This window comes from Hyperoodon ampullatus (genome assembly GCF_949752795.1).
Source record: "Hyperoodon ampullatus genome assembly, chromosome: 7".
NCBI classification, from domain to species: Eukaryota; Metazoa; Chordata; class Mammalia; order Artiodactyla; family Ziphiidae; genus Hyperoodon; species Hyperoodon ampullatus.
In genome coordinates this window covers 96,639,836-96,662,829 of record NC_136920.1, presented here as the reverse complement: position 1 = coordinate 96,662,829, position 22,994 = coordinate 96,639,836, and the positions used below count along the sequence as shown (strand labels likewise).

The 22,994-nt window shown below is 56.9% G+C and overlaps 1 protein-coding gene across 1 annotated transcript in view; it reads left to right on the top strand.

Annotated features, from left to right (window-relative positions):
- CEP164 (centrosomal protein 164) overlaps window positions 1-21,886 on the top strand; it is a 71,017-nt gene extending 49,131 nt beyond the window's left edge. Inside the window, exons 12-32 of the mRNA XM_079707484.1 lie at window positions 693-860; window positions 1,944-2,090; window positions 6,501-6,710; window positions 10,446-10,577; window positions 10,670-10,886; window positions 11,759-11,836; window positions 12,053-12,184; window positions 12,546-12,668; window positions 14,239-14,382; window positions 14,823-14,906; window positions 15,027-15,095; window positions 15,426-15,601; window positions 15,939-16,065; window positions 16,427-16,494; window positions 16,972-17,179; window positions 18,180-18,287; window positions 18,911-19,025; window positions 19,484-19,828; window positions 20,607-20,673; window positions 21,408-21,530; window positions 21,686-21,886. Of these exons, the coding sequence (XP_079563610.1) occupies window positions 693-860; window positions 1,944-2,090; window positions 6,501-6,710; window positions 10,446-10,577; window positions 10,670-10,886; window positions 11,759-11,836; window positions 12,053-12,184; window positions 12,546-12,668; window positions 14,239-14,382; window positions 14,823-14,906; window positions 15,027-15,095; window positions 15,426-15,601; window positions 15,939-16,065; window positions 16,427-16,494; window positions 16,972-17,179; window positions 18,180-18,287; window positions 18,911-19,025; window positions 19,484-19,828; window positions 20,607-20,673; window positions 21,408-21,530; window positions 21,686-21,782 (2,938 nt within the window). The 3' untranslated portion in view covers window positions 21,783-21,886. The remainder of the gene's footprint in view (window positions 1-692; window positions 861-1,943; window positions 2,091-6,500; window positions 6,711-10,445; window positions 10,578-10,669; window positions 10,887-11,758; window positions 11,837-12,052; window positions 12,185-12,545; window positions 12,669-14,238; window positions 14,383-14,822; window positions 14,907-15,026; window positions 15,096-15,425; window positions 15,602-15,938; window positions 16,066-16,426; window positions 16,495-16,971; window positions 17,180-18,179; window positions 18,288-18,910; window positions 19,026-19,483; window positions 19,829-20,606; window positions 20,674-21,407; window positions 21,531-21,685) is intronic.
- The last annotated feature ends 1,108 nt before the right edge of the window (window positions 21,887-22,994 follow it).

The window sequence follows — 22,994 nt, the reverse complement described above, 5'->3', positions numbered from 1 at the left end:
GGACCATGTTAGAGGGTTGATAGTGCAGCTCCGAGCTCCGAGCCAGGCCTTACCACATTAGAAATGGCTGCAGCTGTGTGTGTGTGTGTGTGTGTGTATGTATGTATGTGTATGTATGAGAGAGAGAAAGAGAGAGATTGAGAGACAGGAGCTTCCAGCTTCTCAGGCCTGAGCCCATGATAAGAGAAGGGCTGCCACCCTGGAAGGGGAAGGGGGTGGTCATTCTACTTTTTGGACCTTGAAAAGCTATCAGCATTCTTACTTGAAGCTACAGCTTCATGCATTGTCTATAGTCTGACCGTTTGAGTCTGGCTTCTCTTTTTCTCCCTCTTTTCTGCTCAGTTCTTCCACCCCCATCCCCTGCCCCCAACACACACACACACACTCTCCCCGGCCCCAGTGATGGCAGGAATGCATACACCTGTGAGTGTGCCCAGCTCTCACTCCTGGGCCAAGCAAATGCAGCCCAGGGACCTGGGAAGGCTGAGTATAGTCCAGGCAAAGGGAGAGCTCCAGAGGGAGTTCCTTCGTCCTGCTTTTCTGGCTGCTTTGGCCTCCGTGGGCTCTCCACGGAGCTGGGGCCCCGGCTGAGGTCCAGCCCGCAGGAGGCATGGACCTCGGTCCCCGTACTCCACTCCCCAATTCTCCTGCTGCTGTCCGAGTGAAGGCCCTGACTCTGCCGCTCTGCCCAGGTTACCTCCTCCTCTTCTGCATGGGGAGCGGCTCCAGAGTCCCCTTCACAGCCAGGCCACGGATGAAGGGCCTCCGCAGCCCCTGGAGGAGCAGCTGGAACAGAAGGGAGCAGAGGGGCCTGGGGAGGGCTCTGCAGGCAGCCCCACGCCCCCTGGTCCCCCGCAGAGGTAAGGGTGGGCTGGAAGCCTCCCAGGGTGGGCGTGGCGGGCCTGGAGAGGTGGGGAGAGCAGGGGGCGGGGTTGCAGCCTAAGCAGCGGCAACGGACGTTTCTGCTGAGTGTTTCACACAAGCTGGAGAGTTAGGAAATCTGCCTCTTCCTCGTCCTTGGCCTACAGCTAAAGTCGGGGTGCACAGTCTGATTAGGGGAGCTTAGAAACTCTGGAACTAGGAAGTATGTCTTCTGACCCAGCTGCCCTCATGCCAGGGGCCGGGGCAGAGACTGCTGTCACCCTGGACTAGGCTGTTCCTGCCAGGGGGCCATTTCTCCCGGTCCCCACCTGCCAGCCCCCTCCTTCCCAGCAGTCATCCCACTGCTAGTCACTCAGCAAGCCTGTGGGGAGCCCTGCTGGGTGCAGGGCCCCGGGCTTCCCTGAGGCCAGCTAAGAGGACCTTCACTCCCTAGCCTGCTCCAGAGCCGGTTGTAGACTTGCTAGTTTGTTCCCCTGGCAAGAGAGAGACGCTGGTCTTAGAGCTCATCTGGTTGGAATGAGTCACTGGGGGAGGCTGAGTAGCAGCCATGTTTAGTCGGCAGCATCCACGGAACCCCTGCTGTGTGCAGAGCCTCTCCTGGGCACCATAACCATTCTGCATCCCACCTGGGATGCAAATCTCTGGTCCTTCAGTGTAAACTGCTCGGGGAGAGGCAGGGAGGGGAAATGGGATCTGAGACCTGAGACAGGGAAACCACAGGTCTTGCCGGGGCCGCTGCTGCCTTCGTCCCCATCACAGACCTTTGACCCCGAATGGGGTACACCTGGAGCCTCTCACCTTCCTCTGGCTTTTTTTTTTTTTTTTTGTGGTACACGGGCCTCTCACTGTTGTGGCCTCTCCCCTTGCGGAGCACAGGCTCCGGACGCGCAGGCTCAGCGGCCATGGCTCACGGGCCCCGCCGCTCCGCGGCATGTGGGATCTTCCCGGACCGGGGCACAAACCCGTGTCCCCTGCATCGACAGGCGGACTGTCAACCACTGCGCCACCAGGGAAGCCCCTTCCTCTGGCTTTAACACAGTTGCTTCCTTGTTGCTGTCAAGGGAGGAGATCCCAAGCCCACCTGCCGCCCACGAGCGGGGCGAGGAGCAGTGCTCCGAGGCCGAGGGGCCGGGCCCTGGGCAGGACGAGGCCGAGGGGCCCGAGGAGAAGGTGGCGGTCGGCTCCACCCTGCCCGTCTCTGCAGAAGTGTAAGGGCCAGCTGTCATGTCTGTCTCTGCCCTCCACTGTGTGTGGATTGCTTCAGTGCCCATCTGGTCTTGGGTGGTGGGTAGGGGATGCTCTGGCTCTGGCTCAAGGAGTGGAGTGGAGGGAGAGTGAGTGAACCCTTGGTTCTGTGTGCAGCCCCCGGGGCTCCCCTGGTCAGCACCTGGGGTACGAGGCTGGAAGCGAGGGGGAGGGGGGAGGGTACCTCCTGGGTCATTAGCAGAAACCTGGTAAAGCGTGTTTCCCCCTCTACCAAGCACTGTTTTTCTTTGAAAAAATTATTGAGGTATTTATATACATGAAAGTACATACATCTGAAATGTCCAAGTCACTGGGTGTTTACATACGTATACACCGTATCACAACCACCCAGATCATTTGCAGGACATTTCCATCCCTCCTGAAAGTTTCCTCAGGCCCCTTTCCTCTCAGTCCACCTGCCCTAGGTCACCGCTCTTCTAGCTTCTGTCCCATAGATTTGTTTTTCCAGTTCTCTAACTTCATATGAATGGAATGATCCAGTACACGGTATATATCTTTTGTGCCTGGGTTCAAAGCTCCCCTGTGCTGTTGCACCAAGCACTTCTAAAACTTAGAAACCTTTCCGCTCTCCTGCCCTTTCTCACCCCTTTTAGAGATAAGGAAACTGAGGTTCAGGCAGGTGAAGTGATCTGCCCAAGGTCACGTCGCCAGTCGGTTGCAGAATTAGGACCTGAGCCCTCTAGTCACCTGAGCCGTCGACTTCTGACTCTTGCTCTGCAGCCACCGTGCCTTTTCTGTGCATGGAGAGAAACAGGTGTCAGGGTGATACAGGTTTTCCTGTCTGTGAACTGAGCGGTACAAAAGGATTAAGCGTCTTCAGGATTCGGGCTGACTGTTGAACAGAGACAGGTTCGTGCACTGATTACTCACAGGAAGCGTCGCCGAGAGCTGGCGGGGCTCGTGGGTGCACAGTCTCGTGTCATCGCTGGAGCGCTGCAGGAGTGATGTAGGGAAGGGGTACCCATGTTTCAGGTGGTGATATATCCCACAGTGACAGCTCTGCCCCTGAGGAATGACATAGCCTTCCCAGGTCCCCTGGGTGGCTGTGGGCAGCCAGATCAGGGTGCTTTTGATGACGACAGGAGTTGAGTGGGGTTCAGAAACAGGACCCTCTGGGCAGAGGTCAGAGGGCATTTTCCCAGGGCTTCTGGAAGAGAAGCTGGCCAGTGAGGCTCCTCCTGGCTGCCTGGGCTGATGAGTCCCCTTCCTTTGTGTTTCTCCTCCCATCCCAGTGAGGCTGCCCCTGCTGGGGGGCTCTCTCCTGGACCACACAGTTTCAGTTTACACAACGCCCTTAGGAAATGGCTTCTGTTCCTTTCCTGAGTCTTCTCAGGCTCCATAACTTCCTTGTTATTAATCTTTACAGCTACGTTAAGAATGGGTTGATTTTCTGGGATTCGTGGCGAGTGGCTCTGTGTCTGTGCCTCATTTGTATCCATGGGATTTTAATTTATGGAGGTGACTGAGTGACAACACAGAGAGGCCAATGCCACTGAAAGAAGAATTTATTCCTTATATTTCCAGAGAGAAGAGGGCATGCCACGCCAGGTGGGGCCACATGGGGAAGGACCAGAGTTGGTCAGGAGGCCGAAGAGGCGAGAAGGAAGAGCGTGACCCAGAGCCTTTATTGGGGTGTTCGTGGGAAGCAATGGGCGAGACGGGGTAAGTACCCTGAGCGAGTGGAGGGGCGGAAAGTTTGAATGATTTTGGAGGGCTCTGGGCCTGGTCTCTGGTTACCTGGTGCCTGGCCCTGGGTGATTCTGGGCGTGGGAAATAGATCAGGAGATGGTAGGGGGTGTAGGGATTGGTTGGTTTGCATGTGAAAGACATACTCCCTTTGCTGTCTGTAAGGATTGACTGATCTGGGAGGGGGCACCGTCTCCTTGACCAGCCAGCTTTTTCAGATGCCATAACATCATGAAATACGGAAAACAAAAAGCATGATTAGTAGAGTCTGTCGCCTGCATAGATATTGTCAAGCTGAATCAGGAGGAGTTCAGAGCAAAGGGCAGGTCAGGGAGTGCAGGCAGGGCTAGCAAGCAGCCACCGCTGTGCGTGCTTTATGGCCAGAGGCCTGGGTCTGGGAAACAAGGATACCCTTCCGTTTGTCATCCCAGCATCTTTCATGAGGTGTGTATAGAGAGAGGGTAAATGAATTAAAACAACTGGGTTGAAAGTGAGCGGAGACAAGGTGCCTGATAGTGATCTGAGTTTTAGTGGTACCCTGGCCATTTCAGGGCCGTGGGTGTCATATCCTCCTCCCTCTCCTCCCTCCCTGCCCGCCTTCCCTCTTTGCTTTCCCTCATATGGCTCGGAGTAACTTGGTGGCCAGTCTGAAAGGACGACGCTCTTACTGAGCCTCTTCTTGGCCACTAACTGTTGCAAACTGGGTCTCACTGATGCTGATACCTGAGGAGTGGCCTAGAAATCGGACCTGCCTCTTCCTCTGGAGTCTTCAACTGCCCAGTTATCTCATAGATCTTTCAGGCTCACTGTTTGACCACCTTGCACCTAAGCTGGGAGTTTGGGATACTCGATCTTTAAAGCAGGGACACGGAGAAGAGGCCCACTGAAAAGCAGCCCCATTTGCCTGCGTGCCAGGCGTGCAGGCAGGCTCAGTGGTGCGTGCAGCCTGGGCACATACTGGCACGCCGGCTGATGCCCCATCTCTCCGCAGCATCTGTCCCCAGGGCTCCACAAAGCTACATAGCCCACAGGGGAGAGAGACATTAAAAGGTACCATCTCAGGGAAAAAAGATGTTTTCAGCTCAGGTTGGAAATGAGTTGGAGGGTTGATGAGGCTGAGAGCTGCGGGGGGAGGCTCTTTCCGAGGGCGGGATCCTCAGAGGAGGTGGCGGCCACATCTTACATCTGCATCAGTCGGGCTGGGACAGGGGACTGAGAGGAAGCTGGGAACTGGAAGCGGGGAGATGGGCTTGGGAGCAGAAGAGAACTGAAGGCAGGACTCAAGACTGTTTCTGGTCTGAGTCATGATTTTAGGAAAGACCTTAATGATATTTCAGAGATATCAGTAGCCTTTTGTGTCTTCCTTCTCTCTCTGGCCTCAAGGGGCTGAAATGGAATTCCAGAGCCCTTGTTTACTTCTGCTGTTCTAATCTGATCCAGCCTGCTGCCTTCTGTCTGCTTCACTGTGGGAGCTGAGTGAGGAGGGGGTTTTACATCCCCAGCGGTGGACAGGGGACTGGCTCCCCTCTTGGACTCTGGCCCCTCTTGTCCTTGATTTGGACCACGCCCATATGCTGTTGGGGTCCACTGGGCCACCGTGCCAGGCCTGCCACAGCTGGAGCACCACGGGAGAAGATGGTGGTTGGGTGGCCAGACCAATTTCTGATGTAAGATTTAGGGACCTGGGAATGCCAGCATGTCCTGGCCTTTAGGAAAGCCACTCTGGGAGGCAAAACACTTTATCCCACTTATGCTTTCATTGCTTAAAACGTTCTTGGGGTTTCTCTTTGGGTATTTCCTTTAAGAACCAGGGTACAAGCAACATAACAGCCTTCATTATAGACATCTCTTTAACCGATACCAGTGTTCCTTATCTTACCACCCGCCTTAGGCATCCAGGTTAGAATTTCTTTTACACGTTTCCAAACAGTGACTTCACTCTAAGCAGATGAAGCTGTGGCATCATTGGGGAGATATAGAGCCTGGCATTCTGGTTGTGCTCTTGCTACTGTCTTTGGCTTAGGGAAGGGTCTCCTGCCCGGCTCCCTTGGCAGAGTGGGGAGGACGGTTTCCCACTCCTGGGCCTCCATGGACTATTCTAGGTCTCAGGGCTAGGAGTTCTAGCAGCGAGGAGACATGCTGCTGCTTCTCCTGCTGGCTCATACACACTGGCCTCTGTTCAGTTTGAGAGTCACAGAGCAGCCTCTGGGGACTTCCCAAACTGCCGGCCTAGAGCCTCAAGTAGCAGGGAGAGCCCTGGTAGGGAGTCGGAAACAGGGCCGTGAGCCACTCTGGGGAGGAATCCACGAGGGACGGAGCTTCGCTCTCTTTCTGCTGCTGCCAGCCCTTGAGCCACAGCTTGGCTGTTCACTCAGGCCACAACCTACCAGGTGCCCTGAGAGCCTCCTACGGGCCACCCTCACATCCCCAGGCTCTGGGGGCCTTTGGCAGCCACCGTGGGGCTTGTCCTATAGAACAAATGCTGCCTGTGTCTTCGAGAGGGTAGCCTTGCTGCCCACCCTTGGGTACCTGATTTGCACTTACGATTCCTGACCCTGGGCCCTCTGTCAGGGTTCCGTATGTGCTGTTCTGTATCCGTATAAATCCTAGTGCCGAAAGGTGGGTGGATAGTAAACCCAGTGAAATGCTGCTTCCACCCTTGGCAGGCAATCTACAGAGCCTGCGGCTCCCCCAGAGCAGCTCTCAGAGGCTGCAGTGAAGGCCTCGGAGGAGGTGGTGGCCCAAGAACTCGAGCAAGGGCAGAGGTGGCTCCTGGAGTCCAAGCAAGAGAAGATGCAGCGGCTGCAGGAGAAGCTGTGGCAGGAGGAGGAGGCGGAGACCCTGCAGCTTCACCGGCAGAAAGAGAAGGCGCTCAGGTCCCGCCCCGCCCCCAGCCCAGCCGCCCCGGCTGTGCGGGGACACCCTTCTCCCGCCCTGGCAGCCACGGGGATGCCCGGGGCCCCTCCAGGACTGCTCCTCAGTGGCCCATGTGGAGGGGTGGGCTCCCTGGCCAGGGATCGTGCCTTTCCTCTTTTTCGGGAGGACTTGGGAGGCGTGATCATAATAAGGGTAGCTAACATTTTTTGAGAGATTACACTGATCCATATACTTTTTTTTTGCAGTATGCGGGCCTCTCACTGTCGTGGCCTCTCCCGTTGTGGAGCACAGGCTCTGGACGCGCAGGCTCAGCGGCCATGGCTCATGGGCCCAGCCGCTCCGCGGCATGCGGGATCCTCCCAGACCGGGGCACGAACCCGCGTCCCGTGCATCGGCAGGCAGACTCTCAACCACTGCGCCACCAGGGAAGCCCCTGATCCATATACTTTATGTCTATTAATTTGTTCAGTCCTCGGAATGGCCCTTACAAGGTGTCGTCATCAACTCTGTTTTGTAGCATCTATAATACAGACAAACTGAGGCACAGAAAGGTTAAGTAGCTTGTCCCAGGTATGGAGGCTCGTAAGCAGCAGAGCCCGGATTAACCCAGGTGGTTTGTCTCCGGAGAACAACTACATCGTCCTCTCTCTTGGGAGTCAGGGCCCTGTTGGAACCCAGTGAGATAGGGAGGGGCCACGTGATATGGTGTGAGGTGCTCTCGGACCCAGAAGTTTCTATGTGGGTTCCTACTCTTTGAGTAGCTGTCTGCGAGGCCCTAGACAAATGTGACATGGAAGCCTGGGCTGGGCCTGCGTGTACAGGATTGTGTGTATGTATGCTGGAGTTTTATTTTTATAGGAAAAGGCAGTTCAGGGCTGGCATGATGGCTCCACAGAGTCACCAGGTCCCTGGTCTCCTTTCATCTCTCTGCCATCTTTAGTGCTGGGTTTTACTCTCAGTGTCTCTTTACAGTCCAGTATAGCTGCTGGATCTCCAGCCATCGTATCTGTGCTCCAGGCAGGAAGATTACGGGCACTTTCTAGCTCATTCAGTCCCTTTGAAGGCGCTTTCCTGGAAACTTTACCCAATAACTTCTGCTTATTCTTTAAAGGAGTTTTCCTGGAAACTTTACCCAATAATTTCCACTTATATCTGGCTGGCTACCTCTGGTTGCAGAGGGTAACTGGGAAATGTAGTCCTTCAGATGGTCCTCTGTACCTGATAGAAAAAAATCAGGGTTCTCTTAGTAAAGAAAAATGGGAGAATGGATATTGAGAGGGTAATAAGCAATCTCTGTCACAGTCCCAGGATGGGAAAGGTGCTACAAAAAGATGTCAATATATTTCACTTACTTGGCAATTAAACTACAGGCTAAATCTTGTCCTCTTGGACAGAACATCCGAAAGTGCTAGAGACTTGCTATTTTTCTATCATATGTAGCAAAGACTTATAAAAATATTTATGCTTAATTTAGAGAAACTAACAAAACCAACACCCAACTACCTAGAGGGTTGGGGACAGTCTCTCTCATTAGCCCAACACAGGATCTACTGACCCTGGGTCCATCCTTATGTCACCCCTCCTGGATCCCCAGCCAGAGTGCATCCCAGAGAACAGATCTTCCCACAGCATCCTCCTCTTCCAGCCAACTGAAACTTGGGGTGGGGGTCCACCCAAACAGGGTGCAACTCAGCTTACCTTGAGAGACAGTGCCAGGGAGGAAATCCCCGTGGTGTCTCCCTGCCCACCTACCAGGCTCCTCTCTCTTCCCGGTCACCCTCAGCTGGGCTGACTGTGCCTTTTGTCCCTCCCCAAACCCCCCAACTGCAGAGGGGGCCTCCCAGAGACCTCTTAAGTCGTGGTGAAAACCAGCCTGCCAAAAGTGTCCAACTCAGGGCCTGAAACACAGTAGCTGCTCAATAAATGGTGGCTCTTGATTGTAAATATTTTCAGTCGAAATCAGTACAGTGTCAGCGGTCTTGACTAAGTGGTTTCTCTGTGGGCAGCGCCTTGCCTGGCTGTCTTCAAAGTAGTTTATCACGAGAACCCTGTTTCTGTTTACGTGTGAGCCTTTCTGAGGGGTGGGGCCTCCTCTCTGCTGGGAGACTGCCACTAGGTAGAAATTTCTGGAAACCCTAGCTGACCTTGTAGCAAATATTTCTCGAATGAGAAAGCAGGCAGGAAGGCAGACAGGCTAACTCTCAGTTTCTTTAGTTACAAAATGAGGAGGTTGAGTTTAGTTGTAACATGAAGAGAGAGAGTTGTAAAATGCAGGACTTAACCTCTAAAGACCCTTCCAGCTCTGCCATTCTGCGGTGCTACATGTAACATTTGGCCACGGGATGAAGAGAAAGGGTTTCTGGGGAATCTAGAAGGAAGGATTTTTACTTCACTCAAATTTTCTCTCATCATGGAAGAGAGCAGTGGTGCTGATAACTTAAAATAGGAAATGAACCTAAATCTTTTCTGGCTTTGGAATTCACTCCAGAAGCTTTTCAAAGAAATTGTCTTCTGAATCATGCACAGCACACAGCCCCTGGTCACGTGGGGGCCGCAGGAGGGTTGTCTGCTTGGGATGAGATGGTTACTATCGTTAGTCTGCAAGTAAGACACCCCTCATAGATAATCAAAGCTTGCTTGTAGTTTAGGCCTGGGTGATGCTGTTCAATTCAACAAACATGCATTGAGTATCTACTTCGTATCTGTTACTGTGTTTGGCACTTAGGATAAAACAGGTTTTAAGACAAGACTCTTTCTCTGGAGAAGCTTCCAGGCTTGTAAGGAAAACACACATACAAAAGATTAATTAATTATTGTGCAGTGTGATGTGTGGCACCGAGGGCATGGATAAGAAAGGTCCTCATATAAAGTGTGTTGGGAGCAGAAAGGTAACTGATGAACTTGGAAAGACTTCTCTGAGAGGAGGGAGCTGGGTGTTGGACAAGGAACATGGGTTCGTCAGGTAGGAAAGGGGATTCTAGACGGGGGAACCAGCATGAACAAAGGCCAAGAGGCAGGGAAGAGTATAGTGGGGTTTAGAGGGGGTGGCTCATCTGCTGTGGCCAGAGCTGGGCTGGAGTCAGACTGGATCCCCCCTTGAGTGAACGCCACCGAGGTGAACCTGGAGGCCGAGGGGAGCCTTTGGCAGAAATGCGGTGCTGGGATCAAGGAGCCTGCAATCTGCTTCCGGCGGCAAAGAGCAGGTGGTTCCTAGCCCCTCTAACCCGGGGAGGTATTAGAGGGAGGCAGCAGGACCCAGAGGCTGAGGTTAGACTCGTCTTTAAGACTTAGGAAGCTTCAGACCTCCCTGGTGGTGCAGTGGTTGAGAATCCACCTGCCAGTGCAGGGGACACAGGTTTGAGCCCTGGTCCAGGAAGATCCCCCATGTCGTGTAGTGACTAAGCCCGTGTGCCACAACTACTGAGCCCACGTGCCACAACTACTGAAGCCTGCATGTCTAGAGCCCGTGCTCTGCAACAAGTGAAGCCACCGCAATGAGAAGCCCGCGCACCGCAACGAAGAGTAGTCCCCACTCGCTGCAACTAGAGAAAGCCTGCGTGCAGCAACAAAGACCCAAGGCAGCCAAAAATAAATAATGAATTAAAAAAAAAAAAAAAAGAGGAAGCTTCACAGGCAGGCTACGGGCTTTTGGGGGTCGAGAGCCAGGGGTTATGCCTAAAACAGGGAAGGCCTTGTGGTCCCGCCAACAAACTTGCCGTTGCTTTGCTTCACAGTTCCCTGACGGAGCAGCTGCAGAGAGCCACCGAGGAAGAGGAGAGCCTGGTGACAGAGAAGGAAGGCCAGAGGCTGTCCCGGCTCTGCGCCCAGGTGCAGTGCAGCGTGGAAGCGGATAAGGACCAAATCAGGTGAGTGCGGGCTATGGGCTGCCCGGCCCCCTGGAGGTCCACCCCCGCCTCCCCCAGTGCCCAGGCCCATCCTCACCCGCTTGTCTGCCCAGGGCCGAGCACGAGGCTTCCCTGCAGAGGCTGCGAGAACAGCTGGAGTCTCTACAGAAGGCTGAGAGGGCCAGCTTGGAAGAGAGAAATAGGCAGACGCTGGAGCGTCTCAGGGAAGACATGGAGGCTTCGGAGAAGAGAGAGCAGGCCTCCCTGAACGCGGAGAAGGAGAGGGCCTTGCAGCAGCTGAGGGAGCAGCTGGAAGGGGAGAGGAAAGACGTGAGCGGCCCCCTCCCCGCCCCGTGTGATCCTGGGCTGCCTGGGGAGGGACTGAGCGCTGAGGAAGAGGAAGCGCCAGCCTTGGGGCGCAGGGTGGGGAGCCAGGTGGAGAGCGGGTGTCTGTGTGGATGGACAACGAGACGTTGGGCCGGCTGTCTGGGCCCGTGTGGACCTGGCCTTTGGATTTGGGAAGATTTCATGACTGAAAGAACTTAAACCAGACCAGAGCTCTTGAGACAAAGGGGCCCTGTCCTTGTCCTTGTCCCTGAGGGGCAGCTGTGAGGACCTCGCGTTTCTCTCCTTTCCTCCCCGGCCTCAGAGTGAGAGGCTAGCCCGCTCAGAGGATTTTTTTCTCCTTTGTCCTTACTCCCTGTCCCTCCAGTCCAGTGGGTCTGTCTCTAGGTAAGAGGCTGAAGTAGGTAATAGGCCACGTGGGACTTTTGTTTTCTTTTGGTGATGGGTGGAGTTTCAGCTCTCAGGCCCGGGGAGCCTGCAGCGAGGCATGGGGGTGTGGGGACGTCATTGTACTGCACGCGCTCTGGGAGGTGGTGCTGAGATGTGCAGGCCTCCCTGCCTGGCGCTTATGCACAGGCAGGAGTGTTGCCTATGTACCGGTGGCCTAGAGGCAGGGGAATGGAAGCCGTGACCGAGCCTTACTGAAAGGCCCCTCCACTCTGGCCTTCATGTCCCTGTTCGTTTGCGAGGTGCAGACTTGAGGGACAGTTATTTCGGAGGAACAAAGATGTGCCTGCGGTTCCCCTTGAGTGCTTAGCTTGAGAGGCATTGGGGGTGGTCTTCTGGCTCTTCCTCGTCTCAGGTCGGAGCCGGGCCAGCCTGCCCTGTGTCCTCACAGGCCCTCTGTTCTGCCCCAGGCGGTGGCAGCGCTGGAGAGGGAGCACAGGGCGGAGCTGGAGCGGCTCTCTTCCTCGCTGGAGGCCAAGCACAGGGAGGTGAGGGGCGGTGGCCCTGGCCGGCGGGGCAGACCCTGGGCATCCTGGGGTGTGAGCCGCGGGACCCCTTTCCCCGCACCCCGTCCCCTACGGAGGGAGTCTCCCTCTCCTGCAGCCCCCGGGGGATGGGTGCTGGGACCCTGGGAAGCGAGTCCCCCGCGGCCACTCTGCAGTGCTCTCTGCGGGTCACGCTGCCCTGTGCGGGTGCCTCCTCAGGTGGTCTCCAGCCTCCAGAAGAAGATGGAGGAAGCTCATCGGAAAGAGGAGGCCCAGCTGCAGGAGAGCCTTGGGCGGGCAGAGCAGAGAGCTCATCAGAAGGTTTACCACGTTCTCGAGTATGAGCAAGAGGTGAGTGCTGGTCTGCTCCTCTGACTCTGTGTACCTGTCGTGGACACTCTGACGGTCGGCCGAGCCATCCTGGCCCAGGGGTCCTCTGCTTTGCTTTGGACAGCTCAGCTGGGGTCAGGACTTCAGGGTCCGTTTTTATGCCTTAGTTCCCCGGAGGCCAAGTGCTTCTCCACCCCCATGCCCTATATGTGAGGAGGAGGGCGTGCTGGGTGTGGCCCTGTGTATGTCACCTGACGTGTGCACGTGGGGATGTTGGGGAGGTTGTGTCACATGTGTGTATGAGTCCCTTCAAGTGCTTCAGTCCCCGGGTGCTGCTCCAGCCTCAGTCCTGCATGTCACATCCCTGCTGCCTGCCCTGCAGCTCAGTGGCCTCCTGAGAGAGAAGCGCCAGGAGGTGGAGAGGGAACACGAGAGGAAGATGGACAAGATGAAGGAGGAGCATCAGCGAGTGGTGGCTGAGGCCAGGGAGCAGTATGAAGCCGAGGTGACCTCACCACGTTCCCTGGCACGTGCATGTGCGTGCATGCGCACACACACACACACACAACACCGGGGTCACACACACACCCCCCACACACCCCGAGGTGACTTCACCACGTTCCCTGGCATGTGCATGTGCGTGCACGTGTGCGCACACACACCACACCCTGAGGTGACTTCACCACGTTCCTTGGCACGTGCATGTGCGTGCACGTGCGCACACACACAGCCCCCACACACCCCCACACACACACCACACACACAGAGACACACACAACACACTCCAGGGTCACACACACACACACACACACACACACACCCCACACACACCCCACACACAGACCGGGGGTCTCACACACATACACACACACCACACACACATACACACACCCACACACACCACACACACACCCCGAGGTGACTTCACCACGTTCCCTGCATGTGCACGCGCACACACACACACACACACACACACACACATACACTGGGGTCATTCCCAGCGGGCCAGAGGGCCTGGGAAGGGGACCACCTGTGGTCAGGGATGGTGGGAGGCTTTCTTTCCTGGCACCCTGCAATGGTGAGATCGTGTTTTGCCTTTTTACTAAAGCATTAGGTGAGGAGTGATTTCTCCCCATCAGCAGGCTGTACTTTGCTCTCATATTAATAATAGCCGACGTGTATTGAGCTTGTACGACGTGCCGGGCACTGTCCTAACCTCTTTGTATATTACCTCATTTAGTCCTCACGACACTCTCAGGGGGTTCATACTATCATTATCTCCATTTTAAAAAGAGGGAACTGAGACTTGGGGAGTGTAAGCAACTCTCCCAAGCCCACCCTTGCTAGTAAGTAGAGGAGCTAGGATCCAAGCCAGACTGTCTGACTACAAAGTCTTCAATTTTAACCACCCAACACCGTGCCACCAGGGTTAATAGAAATTCCAGGACACCAGGAAATAGACTGGCGAGAGCCAGCCAGTATTTAGATATTATCTGCCCAACTTCAGCCTTCGGTGGGAACGTTCAGTGACTTAAGTGGACCCATGCCGGCTTGCTCACGTTGGGGGTGGACGAGGGGGAGGGCTGGTGGCTGACTTTAGCCCAGAGCCAGGCCTCTACCCGGGGTTTCTAGGCTACTCCTCCAGTAACTGGAACCGGTATCCCAGACTCTTTGCACCAGGGCAGAAATAGGGGCCCGTCGTGGTGAAATGTAGTTGACTCCCTTCCCAAACCAGTTCTGCCCTTGCTGAGGAAGAGTGAGAATTTAGTAACGGTCTCTCTTCCCTTAAGGAAGGAAGGCTGTACGTGCAGGGGTGGTGGGAGAGGCCGGCTTCCACCCAGGGATTTCTCAGCACGTCTGACCAGCGTTGGTTCAGCAGCAGAGAGCCGGGGTGCAGGCTTTCTGGGGGCGGGACCTCGCCATCCTCAGTGCTCTCCTGCGTTTCTCCAAGAGCCGGCCTTAGAGGCCTGTTGGGGTCCCTGATGGCACTGACCCAAGGCTGCAGGGTGGGCTGTGGTTTTAGGGGTGGGAAGGGCGGCTGTGGTTTCCCACCGGCGGCCCCACTGTCCGTGCAGGAGAGGAAGCAGCGGGCCGAACTCCTGGGGCACCTGACGGGAGAGCTGGAGCGCCTGCGCAGGGCCCACGAGCGGGAGTTGGAGACAGCGAGGCAGGAGCAGGACCGGCAGCTCGAGGACCTGCGGCGGCGGCCCCGGGAGCAGGTGGGGGCCCTGGACTGACGGTCTCTTGGGGCCCGCCCTGCCCGACCCCTCCACCCCGGGTAGAAAAGTGCTGGGGGCCGGCACTGCAGCAGCAGCAGACGGAGCCTGACAGCTTCAGGGGTGGGGGGTCTCTCGCTGGCCATGCGCAAGCTGGGGCATCCTTGCGCTTTTGTTTTCTGGGCCAGAGAGCATCCCCAGGACTAGAGGTGGAGGTCGGCAGCCCCAGGGCCTCGGGGTTGGTGCCTTCGCCTGTCCTTGCCCCCGCTGAAATAGACGAGAGGTGGTGCTGTGCTGGGAGGCTGTGGGGGCAAGTGGGGGAAGCCAGCCCAGCTTGGAGCGGGCGGTATGGGGTGGTAGGTCCCAAACCCCTCCTGCCGCTCAGCGCGTGCCTGTGCTCTTGCTACGCTCACGTCTTTCTCTCCACCTACACTTCTGTGCAGGAAAGGAAACTCCAAGATTTAGAGGTGGAGCTTGAAACCAGAACCAAGGACGTCAAGGCCAGATTGGCTCAGCTCGATGTCCAGGTGCGGGAGCGGGGGCGGAGGACAGGTTCTCAGGGACCCTGGACCTTGGAGTCAGCTTCCCCAGGAGAGGACCCGGGGCCCGGAGATGGCCAAATGGCTGGTCCTTTCCTTCGCCCGCAGGAGGAGGCCGCCCGGAAGGAGAAGCAGCAGCTCCTCGATGTGCAGAGGCAGTTTGCGCTGGAGAGCGAGGTTTGTCGGCCGCTCCTGTCCTCCCTCCTCTATCTCCCCTATTCCATTTCCTTCCTTCCCCCACCCCTTTGTTCACCTGATCTGTCCACGGAGTTGGGTTCCAGACTATGTTGGCTGCTATTGCACAAATAGCTCCAGCGTGTGGGACCAGCTCAGGAGCCGCTGGGGGTGGGCCTGGTGGGGGACACTGCCGCTGAAGGCAGACACAGGCCTTCAGTGGGCCTGGTTCCATCCTCTCCCCATTGCTCTTCCCTGTTGTCTGGTGCTGCCCCGCCCCGCCCCCCCACCCCCCATGTCTCTGGGTGTGTCTCTCTTTCCTCCTGCCCCCAGGAAGCCGCAGCCACCCATCAGCACCTGGAGGAGGCGAAGAAGGAGCACAGCCACCTGCTGGAGTCAAACCGGCAGCTCCGAAGAATCCTCGAGGAGCTTCAGGCCCGCAAATTGGAGCTGGAGTCCCAGGTGGATTTGCTGCAGACCCAGTGTCAGAGGCTGCAGAAGCATGTCAGGTGGTCTGTACCCCTGCATTTAGCCACCCCTACTGCCTCTCGCCTGCCCTCTGACCTCTGCTGCTCATGGGCCCTGTCTACTCACGGCCCAGTTAACAGGCAGAGGTGGGGCCGGGTGGAGGGGCTGCGTTTTGTAGGGAGTCGGGGCTGTGAGTAGCCGGGGGTCCCTGGTTCTACTGTTCCCGCCCCAGCTCTGCCTCCAGGGTCTTTGACAGGAGTGAAGGGATGGAGGTGGCTCTCCCCACTTCCCCCCAGGAGTCCTGACAGTGTGCTGCCTGGCCTGCTTCGTCATGTGACCCTGCCTCCCCCCGCCTCCACGCCCCGTCTCCCACCACAGTGACCTGGAGGCCAAAGCTCAGAGGAAGCAGGACTTGTTGAAAGAGCTGGCGGTAGAGGAGGGTAATGCTTCCCCACGTTTTGAGCCTGATCTCCACATTGAGGACCTGAGGAAATCCCTTGGGACGGTGAGCTTTTCTGTGCCTTGGGAGGGTCAAGGTGGCTGGGCTAGGGCAAGGCTCCAGGCACCAGGAGGGGGTGGGCCTCCAAGAGTGCACCGGGAGGGGGTGGGGCACCGGGCCGTGGGGCTCCAGGAAGGCTCTGGGCTCCTGGAGGGGTCCTGGCTCTGTTCTGCATAGAACCTTAGCCTCCTATTCTTATCATTCCTAGTCCCCTTCTCCATCCGTCAGATTATATCTGTAAGTGAATAGTCCAGCGGCTGGCAGAACCATTGCTGTGTCTGGGCCACTAGGAGGGACTTCGGGGTCCTTGGAGCCTGTAGTGTATCTGATGTTACCTTCAATGAGCCTTTTCTACTGTGTGTCCTAGAACCAGACTAAAGAGGTATCCTTTTCCCTCTCCCAGAGCAAGGAGGAGACCGACTTGTCCTTGGACAGGTGAGTTCCAATAACCTGTCTTATTTTGCATTGAGGATGCCAGGAAGGGGTAAGTGAGTGCCTGCGTCACAGAGCCGGGGTGGACTGAAACGTGACGGCGGTCTCCAGTGGGGCTCGGTTCAGGGAAGGGGACCTGGGTGCCTGAGGAACCATCTCTGACAAGCCATGAAGGTGCCCATGGTGATCTCTGGCATCTGCTGACCTCTGCTTGCGGGTCAGGCTGATGGGAGTGTCTGGCCATCTCTGGAGGCCTCAGGCGCGCTCCCTTTCACAGTCAGGGTGGGAGGACTCAGCCCAGCACGTGCCCCACGCTCTGTGGGTATTTAGTGGCGACGTCCCCGCACTCTGCCCGGCCCCAGCACCGCAGTCTGTGCTCAGGATGGGCATCTGCTGGGGAGGTGGTCGTGACCCACAGCAGGGGTTCTCAGAGGGTGTGTTTCCCCCTCCAACCCCCCGCCCTGGCCTGTCCCCCCGCAGCGCCCGGCACTACCTCTCTGCCGAGGAGGTAGCTCTCTGCAGCGCCAAGGAGTTCCTGGTCCGGCAGACGCGCTCCATGCGGAGGCGGCAGACAGCTCTGAAGGCCGCCCAGCAGCACTGGCGCCACGAGCTGGCCAGCGCTCAGGAGGCGGCCAAAGACCCGCCAGGCACCAAGGCCCTGGAGGACATGTGCAAGGACCTGGAGGAGGTCAGGAGCCCGGGGGAGGGCCTGCCAGACATGTGGGGGAGGCCTGGGGCAGCCGGCGGCACTCCCTTTGGGCTCGCCCTCAGTTGATCATTCTGGGGACTCCACTAGAGTGGTCACATGGGCCTTGCGGTCACTGGACAAGTCTAAGGAGACCGGACAGGAGATCCAGGATACGATCTCCACGAGGATGGAAGCTTCTTTACATTTACGTGCCAGTGCAGTGTGTGCAATGCTTTCTCTAATAGGAAGTCATTTGGGCCCCACAATATCCATAGATGACGTGCAAGGTAGTAGTGGTATTCCCCTTTTCTAGGGGAAGACGAGAGAAGTTCCACAGTGCTTGGCCATTCCATCACACTCAAGACTTCACTCATAAGTGAAAATCTTTTGAGCACACTCGGCATAAGCTTGAGTTACTTCTCTGGTTTCCTTCTCTGAGGCCCTAATTTGCAATGAAAGGCAGAGACTTCGTGGTTATTATCAGTGGGATCACAGCTCTCTCTGCCATTCGAGGGTCTTGGCAGACGATTATACATGGTCCCTTAGAATTCTGATGGTGCTCAGAGCTGGTGAGCTGTGGCCCCTAAGCCGGGCTGGGGGGTGGCAGAGGGCAAGAGGCTGGTCCCGATAGAGGGGCAGCCTTCCCAGGGACCTGTGCATGCTACCCCCAGGCCCTGTCATTGCTCTGCTGAATCCTTCCTGCTGCTGCTGCTGATAGTATTGGTAGTTGGAGCAGTGATCATAATAACCATTTGGTTAACAGTAACCATTTGAGAATTTATTAGGAGTGGGCCTAGTGGAGGGCACGTAGCATACTCTATCTCTTCTAATTCTCACGAATTAGTATTTCTGTTTTTTAGATGAACATCCAGACTGAGAGCTCAGTAATTTGTTCAAGATCACCCAGCTCAGCCAGCCTACAAACGGCAGAGCTGGGCCTCCGGCATCTGCCTGTGTGGTTAGTCACCGTCTTTCTCCTCCCCTTTCTTCCTGGCTGCAGGAGACCAGACACCTGGATGAGATGAAGTCAGCCATGCGGAAAGGCCATGATCTGCTGAAGGAGAAGGAGGAGAAGCTGCATCAGCTGGAGTCTTCTCTCTGGGACGAGGTGCAGCCCAATTGCCGCCGTGGCCTCCCTCTGTTCCCGGGATTTGGTTGGGTTCTTTGGTCCTGTGTCGGGACAGCTGGGCTGCTAGGGCCCAGGATTGGCAGTAGGCTTAGGGCTTCTGGGCTGGTGAAAACGGCAGTGGCTTCAGCTTTGAATTTGTTGAACACGTCTGGGGCTTTGGATATCTGTGCTGAGTGGTCCTGAGCAGACCCGGAGCCTCTTGCTGAAGGTTCTTGGGAGGGGACTGGCCCCCGCCCTGGTGCCCGAGGAGAAGTTTGCCCCGGGTGTCAGGAATAGAGGCTCCTAGAAGGTTTCCCTACCTTTCCTGGGGCCTTGTAGCCTTTTCCCCAGATGCCAGAGGTGTAGGTACAACAGGAGGGAAGCTTAGGTGGAGAGACACCATGGGGAGTGTTTACTGGGGGTGAAGGGTTGGTGTCTGCCTGGTCCTGGTGGCCCTACTGCCCTATCTTCGGTGGCTGAGTTCTCTTAGCCTCACCTGTAAGGCAGCCTATATGACATGCCTGTCCTAGAACTTTGGGCCCAGAGAGCCTACCCACCGAGTCCTCCGGTATCACGAGGGCAGAAAGCACAGGGCAAGTCCTTACTGCTGCTCCACCCACCAGGCTTCAGATGAAGACAGTCTGAGAGGACCCCCCACCAAGAAGGTGGTGACCTTTGACCTCAGCGACCTGGAAGACGGGAGCAGTGACAGTTCCGAATCCTGCCCCCTGCCTCACGGTGAGTGGGGTATCCATGGGGAACGGAGGTGCAGCCCTGCGTGGCGGGCCTCCGGGGGCCAGTGTCTGGAGCAGATGCTTGGGCAGGAGTGAGCCCTCTGGGTTTCCCAGCGCACAGGGCCCAGAGGCTCAGGGGAAGCCTTCTGATCGTGCAGGGTCCGCACAGTGAGACGGGGGTCCCTCTTAGCCTGTCCCGCCTGGTGCCGTCCCCCGCCCCCCAGGGAGGCTCTTCTCCCTCTGCAGCTGTGGCCTACAAAGGGGTGGCGGCCCTCGCCCTGGGGATGCTCTTTCTCTCACCCAGCTTCCTGTCTGGAACACAGAAGCCCTGTGGCTTTTCTTGGGAGGAATGGGGAAGGGGTGGGGATGTGGGCCAGTAGGATGCACAGTGTCAGCTTGGCCTGGGCCATTCCAGGGCCCCGAGCCCGAGTCCTGCCCTACCCTCTGCCTCTGCCTTTTCAGTCGGCCCGACCCCGAGTCCCACTTTCCCCAACAAGATCCACTACCTGAGCAGCTCCCTGCAGCGGATCAGCGGCCAGCTCAACGGTGTCCTCAGCGTGCTGGGCAGCCTCAACACCCAGCCTCCGCCGCGTTTCACCTCCACGCCCGCACCGCTCCCCACCCAGGCCTCCAGGAGCACCCCCGCTCCCTCGTACCCCTCCCTGGCCCGGGTCTCAACCTCATCCCCGGCTCCCCCCACGTCCACCCAGTGGGCCTGGGACCCAGTACTGGGCCCCCGGCTCTCCTCCTCCGTGTCTCAGACCGTGGATGACTTCCTGGTGGAGAAGTGGCGCAAGTATTTTCCAAGTAAGCCTCCCTCTAGGCCATGCGTGGTTCTGGGCTCAGCCTCCCTGCCTTCCTCCTCTGCCTACCCTTTGCCCCCAACTTTGGCATGGCCCATCGTCTCCGTGGTGGGTGCCTGAGAGGACCTTGCTGCTCGTCCAGTGGCTGGAGACCCTGTGTGTCTTGACGGTTTACTGGATGGGGCCTTTACGATGGATGCTAGAGCTCAGCCGAACCTAGGAGGTCACTGTTGTCAGTGTCAGGATCGCTGCCATCTTGTGTGTTTTATATATATTATGGCCAGGCATTTTATGTATGGTTTTTCATTTAGTCCTTATATTAATCCTCTGAGGTTATAATATTTATTCCCATTTTACAGATGGGGAAACTGAGACTCAGAGGTTAAGTATTGATAATATGCTCCAGGGTACCCAGGGAGTGAGCAACAGACTGGGTTTTGACCCCATGTCTCTGTGACTCCAGGGTTCATGACCCCTTGGCTGTATGTGGCCTCCCCTGGTCTCATAGCCCTGCTAAGGAATGTGAAAAGCCATAAAAACAGTTATTTGAAGGAAAAAGTTCGTCTCCTTATCCCGACCCAAATTTAAAATAATTTCAGTTTTAGAAATAAAATGAATAGGACCATTCCTGGCCCTCCTCTCTCTCTCACCTCCAACCACAGAAGCTTTTCCTGTTTTTGTTTGGGGGGGCAGTGCCTTTGCAGTTTCTCAGGGAAGGCAGGAGGGGACTGGCTCAGATGAACCGCTGCCCATTTCTGAACGCTTTCCTCCCACTTTTCCAGCTGGCATCCCGTTCCTCAGCAGTGGCCCTGCCCCCCTGGAAAACAGGCTGGGGTATGTGTCTGCCAGGTAAGCCTCCCTGTGGGCTCAGGGTGGAGCCACACCATTCAGCTGCTCGCTGCAGCTCCCTGGGCAGGTGGGACCTGTGAGGGGACCAGAACTCCTTGTCACATCACTCAGAGTGGTTAGGCAGGGCCCCAGGCCACAAAGCTGCCTGGGTCTGCGGTGCACCTCCGCAGCCAGCGAAAAGTCCCAACCGATGAGGTCCCAGTGGGGCCCAGTGGGCCTTACCTGATCCAGCCCTGTGAGGAAGCTGCCCTGTGGCACCTTGGGGAGAAATGGGCCCCTGGTGGGACCCTGCCCCTTCCAGCTCTGGAGTGTGGCCTTCATCTCTTGCCCTGAGCTCTCTGTCTGCATCACACGGCTGCCTTCTTCCCTCAGGCCCGCTGAGCAACATCTGGAGTGAGAGGGGGCGACAGATGGGCAATTATTGAAACCTGTCGTTAGTTTCCCGTTCGTCTTATTCCTTACCGGATGTAGCCCCTGATGTATCCCTGCAGGCCCCCAACCATAAGTACAACCCCTCTCACCCTTTGGCCAACTTGGGAGCTGATGCTGGGAAGGTATTTGAGTCGATAGAGAGGGAAGCTTTTGCAGATGAGATTGGCCGGGAACCGGCCTCGCCGTCAGGAGCATCCACCCTTTTGGGAACTGATGCTCCTCCTCCCCGAGGGGCATTCTTGCCTCGCTCCAGAGACTCCCCACCTCCTCTGGCACTCCTGCCTCCTCTGCCCTCCCCACAGTGAGCAGCTCCGCCTCCTGCAGCGTCCCCCCTCCCAAGTCCCCGAGGTGGGCAGCACCAACTTCCAGGACATGATCAAGACTCACCGCAAGTGGCTGGAACATTACAAGAATGACCCCAAGTCGTATCTTTTTAGCTGCTCTCCAAAGCCCGATCCCTTCTTGCTGTAACTGCCAAGGCATGTGGGCCCTGGGGGTGCAAGGAGGACCCCGTTGGGCCTGTGACCCTTCCCCAGGCGTGCTCAGCTGACTGCAGAGTTTTCCTTCACCTTGTGGCCAGATGTCTCTTCTCCTCAGTGCCCAAGCCAACGGCTGGTTCCGACCTCCTGCGGCTGGGCCTGGATGAGAACAACAGACTGAAGGTGTACCGCTACTGAGGCCCTGAGCCCTGAGCCGGCAGGCAGCCTGGCCTCTCCTGCGTCCAGACCAAGTGTCCGAGTTGCTGCCTGCAACTTTACTCCCTCTGATGATAAAGCGTTCTCCTGTCCCCTCTTTGCTGCTTGCCTCACTCAGAACCTAGAGGAACCACGGGGAACCGGTGGCATTGGGGCGGGGTGGGGGAAGGATGGTATGACCAGAAACAGTAAGCCACCTCCCGAGACCATGTCACACATCTCGGGCTGCCCTGTGTGACTCCTGCGGACTGGCAACACTGACGTGGGGCGGCGGGGACAGGGGCACCTTCATGAGAAGGTGGCACTGGAGGAGCTGCCTCCTTCCAAGGCCAGGGGACTCCTTTGGAGCGGAGTTGGTCTCGGACCTGCAGGGCCTGCTTGGCGCTCCCAGGGTCACGTGTGTGGTCCTTAATTCGCCAGAACAAAGCCCCCCCGGCGTGTCTCTACCCTGGGACCAGGCCCCATCTCTCTAATACCTCAGCCATGTAGAGATCAGACTTTTTTTTTTTTTTTTAACGTCCCCTTTCTTTAGTGTTCTCTCTCCTTTTGACTCTCTCAGTATTGGGCCCAGAGCCCTGCGGGAGGTGGCTGGAGGCTGGGCCCAGAAGTTTTGCTGCCTGTCTTCCCTCTGCTGGCCCTGGGGCTGACCTCAGGAGCACTCCCTTCCCCTTCCCCAGAGCATCCCAGCTAGATTCTCAGGGCTCAAGTACCCAACTATCAGGAAGCTAACAAGCCATAGGAAAAGTCCGGGATGGCTCTGGTCCTCACCTCGGCTTTCTCTTCCCGGACCACCTTGGGTCTACACATGGGTCATTTCCATCTGTCTTTTCCAGCTGTGCCACCGCCCACCCCCATCCCCCTGCCGCCCCTCATCAGAGCTTGGAGACTTGTTCTGAAGGAGGTGAGGGGCCTGGCCTTGGCAGGGAGGGATCAAGTGCCAGTGGGAGCTGCTGCCATTCTGGCACAGCATCCTGCAGCCCCACCTCCCGTCAGTGGGCTCCTCGGGGGACATGCAGGGGATGTTCAGCATCTGCCCATTGTTTAAACACAATGCCCCCATTTTCCTTGTCTTGAAAGCTGTGGGGTTGCCCTTGCATCTCCAGTGCGTAGAAACCAACTCTCCACAATCCCACCCTCGTTCCTCTGTCGTGGGGTAAGAAACTAAGATCCAGTTGGCTTGTCTACCCCCAGACA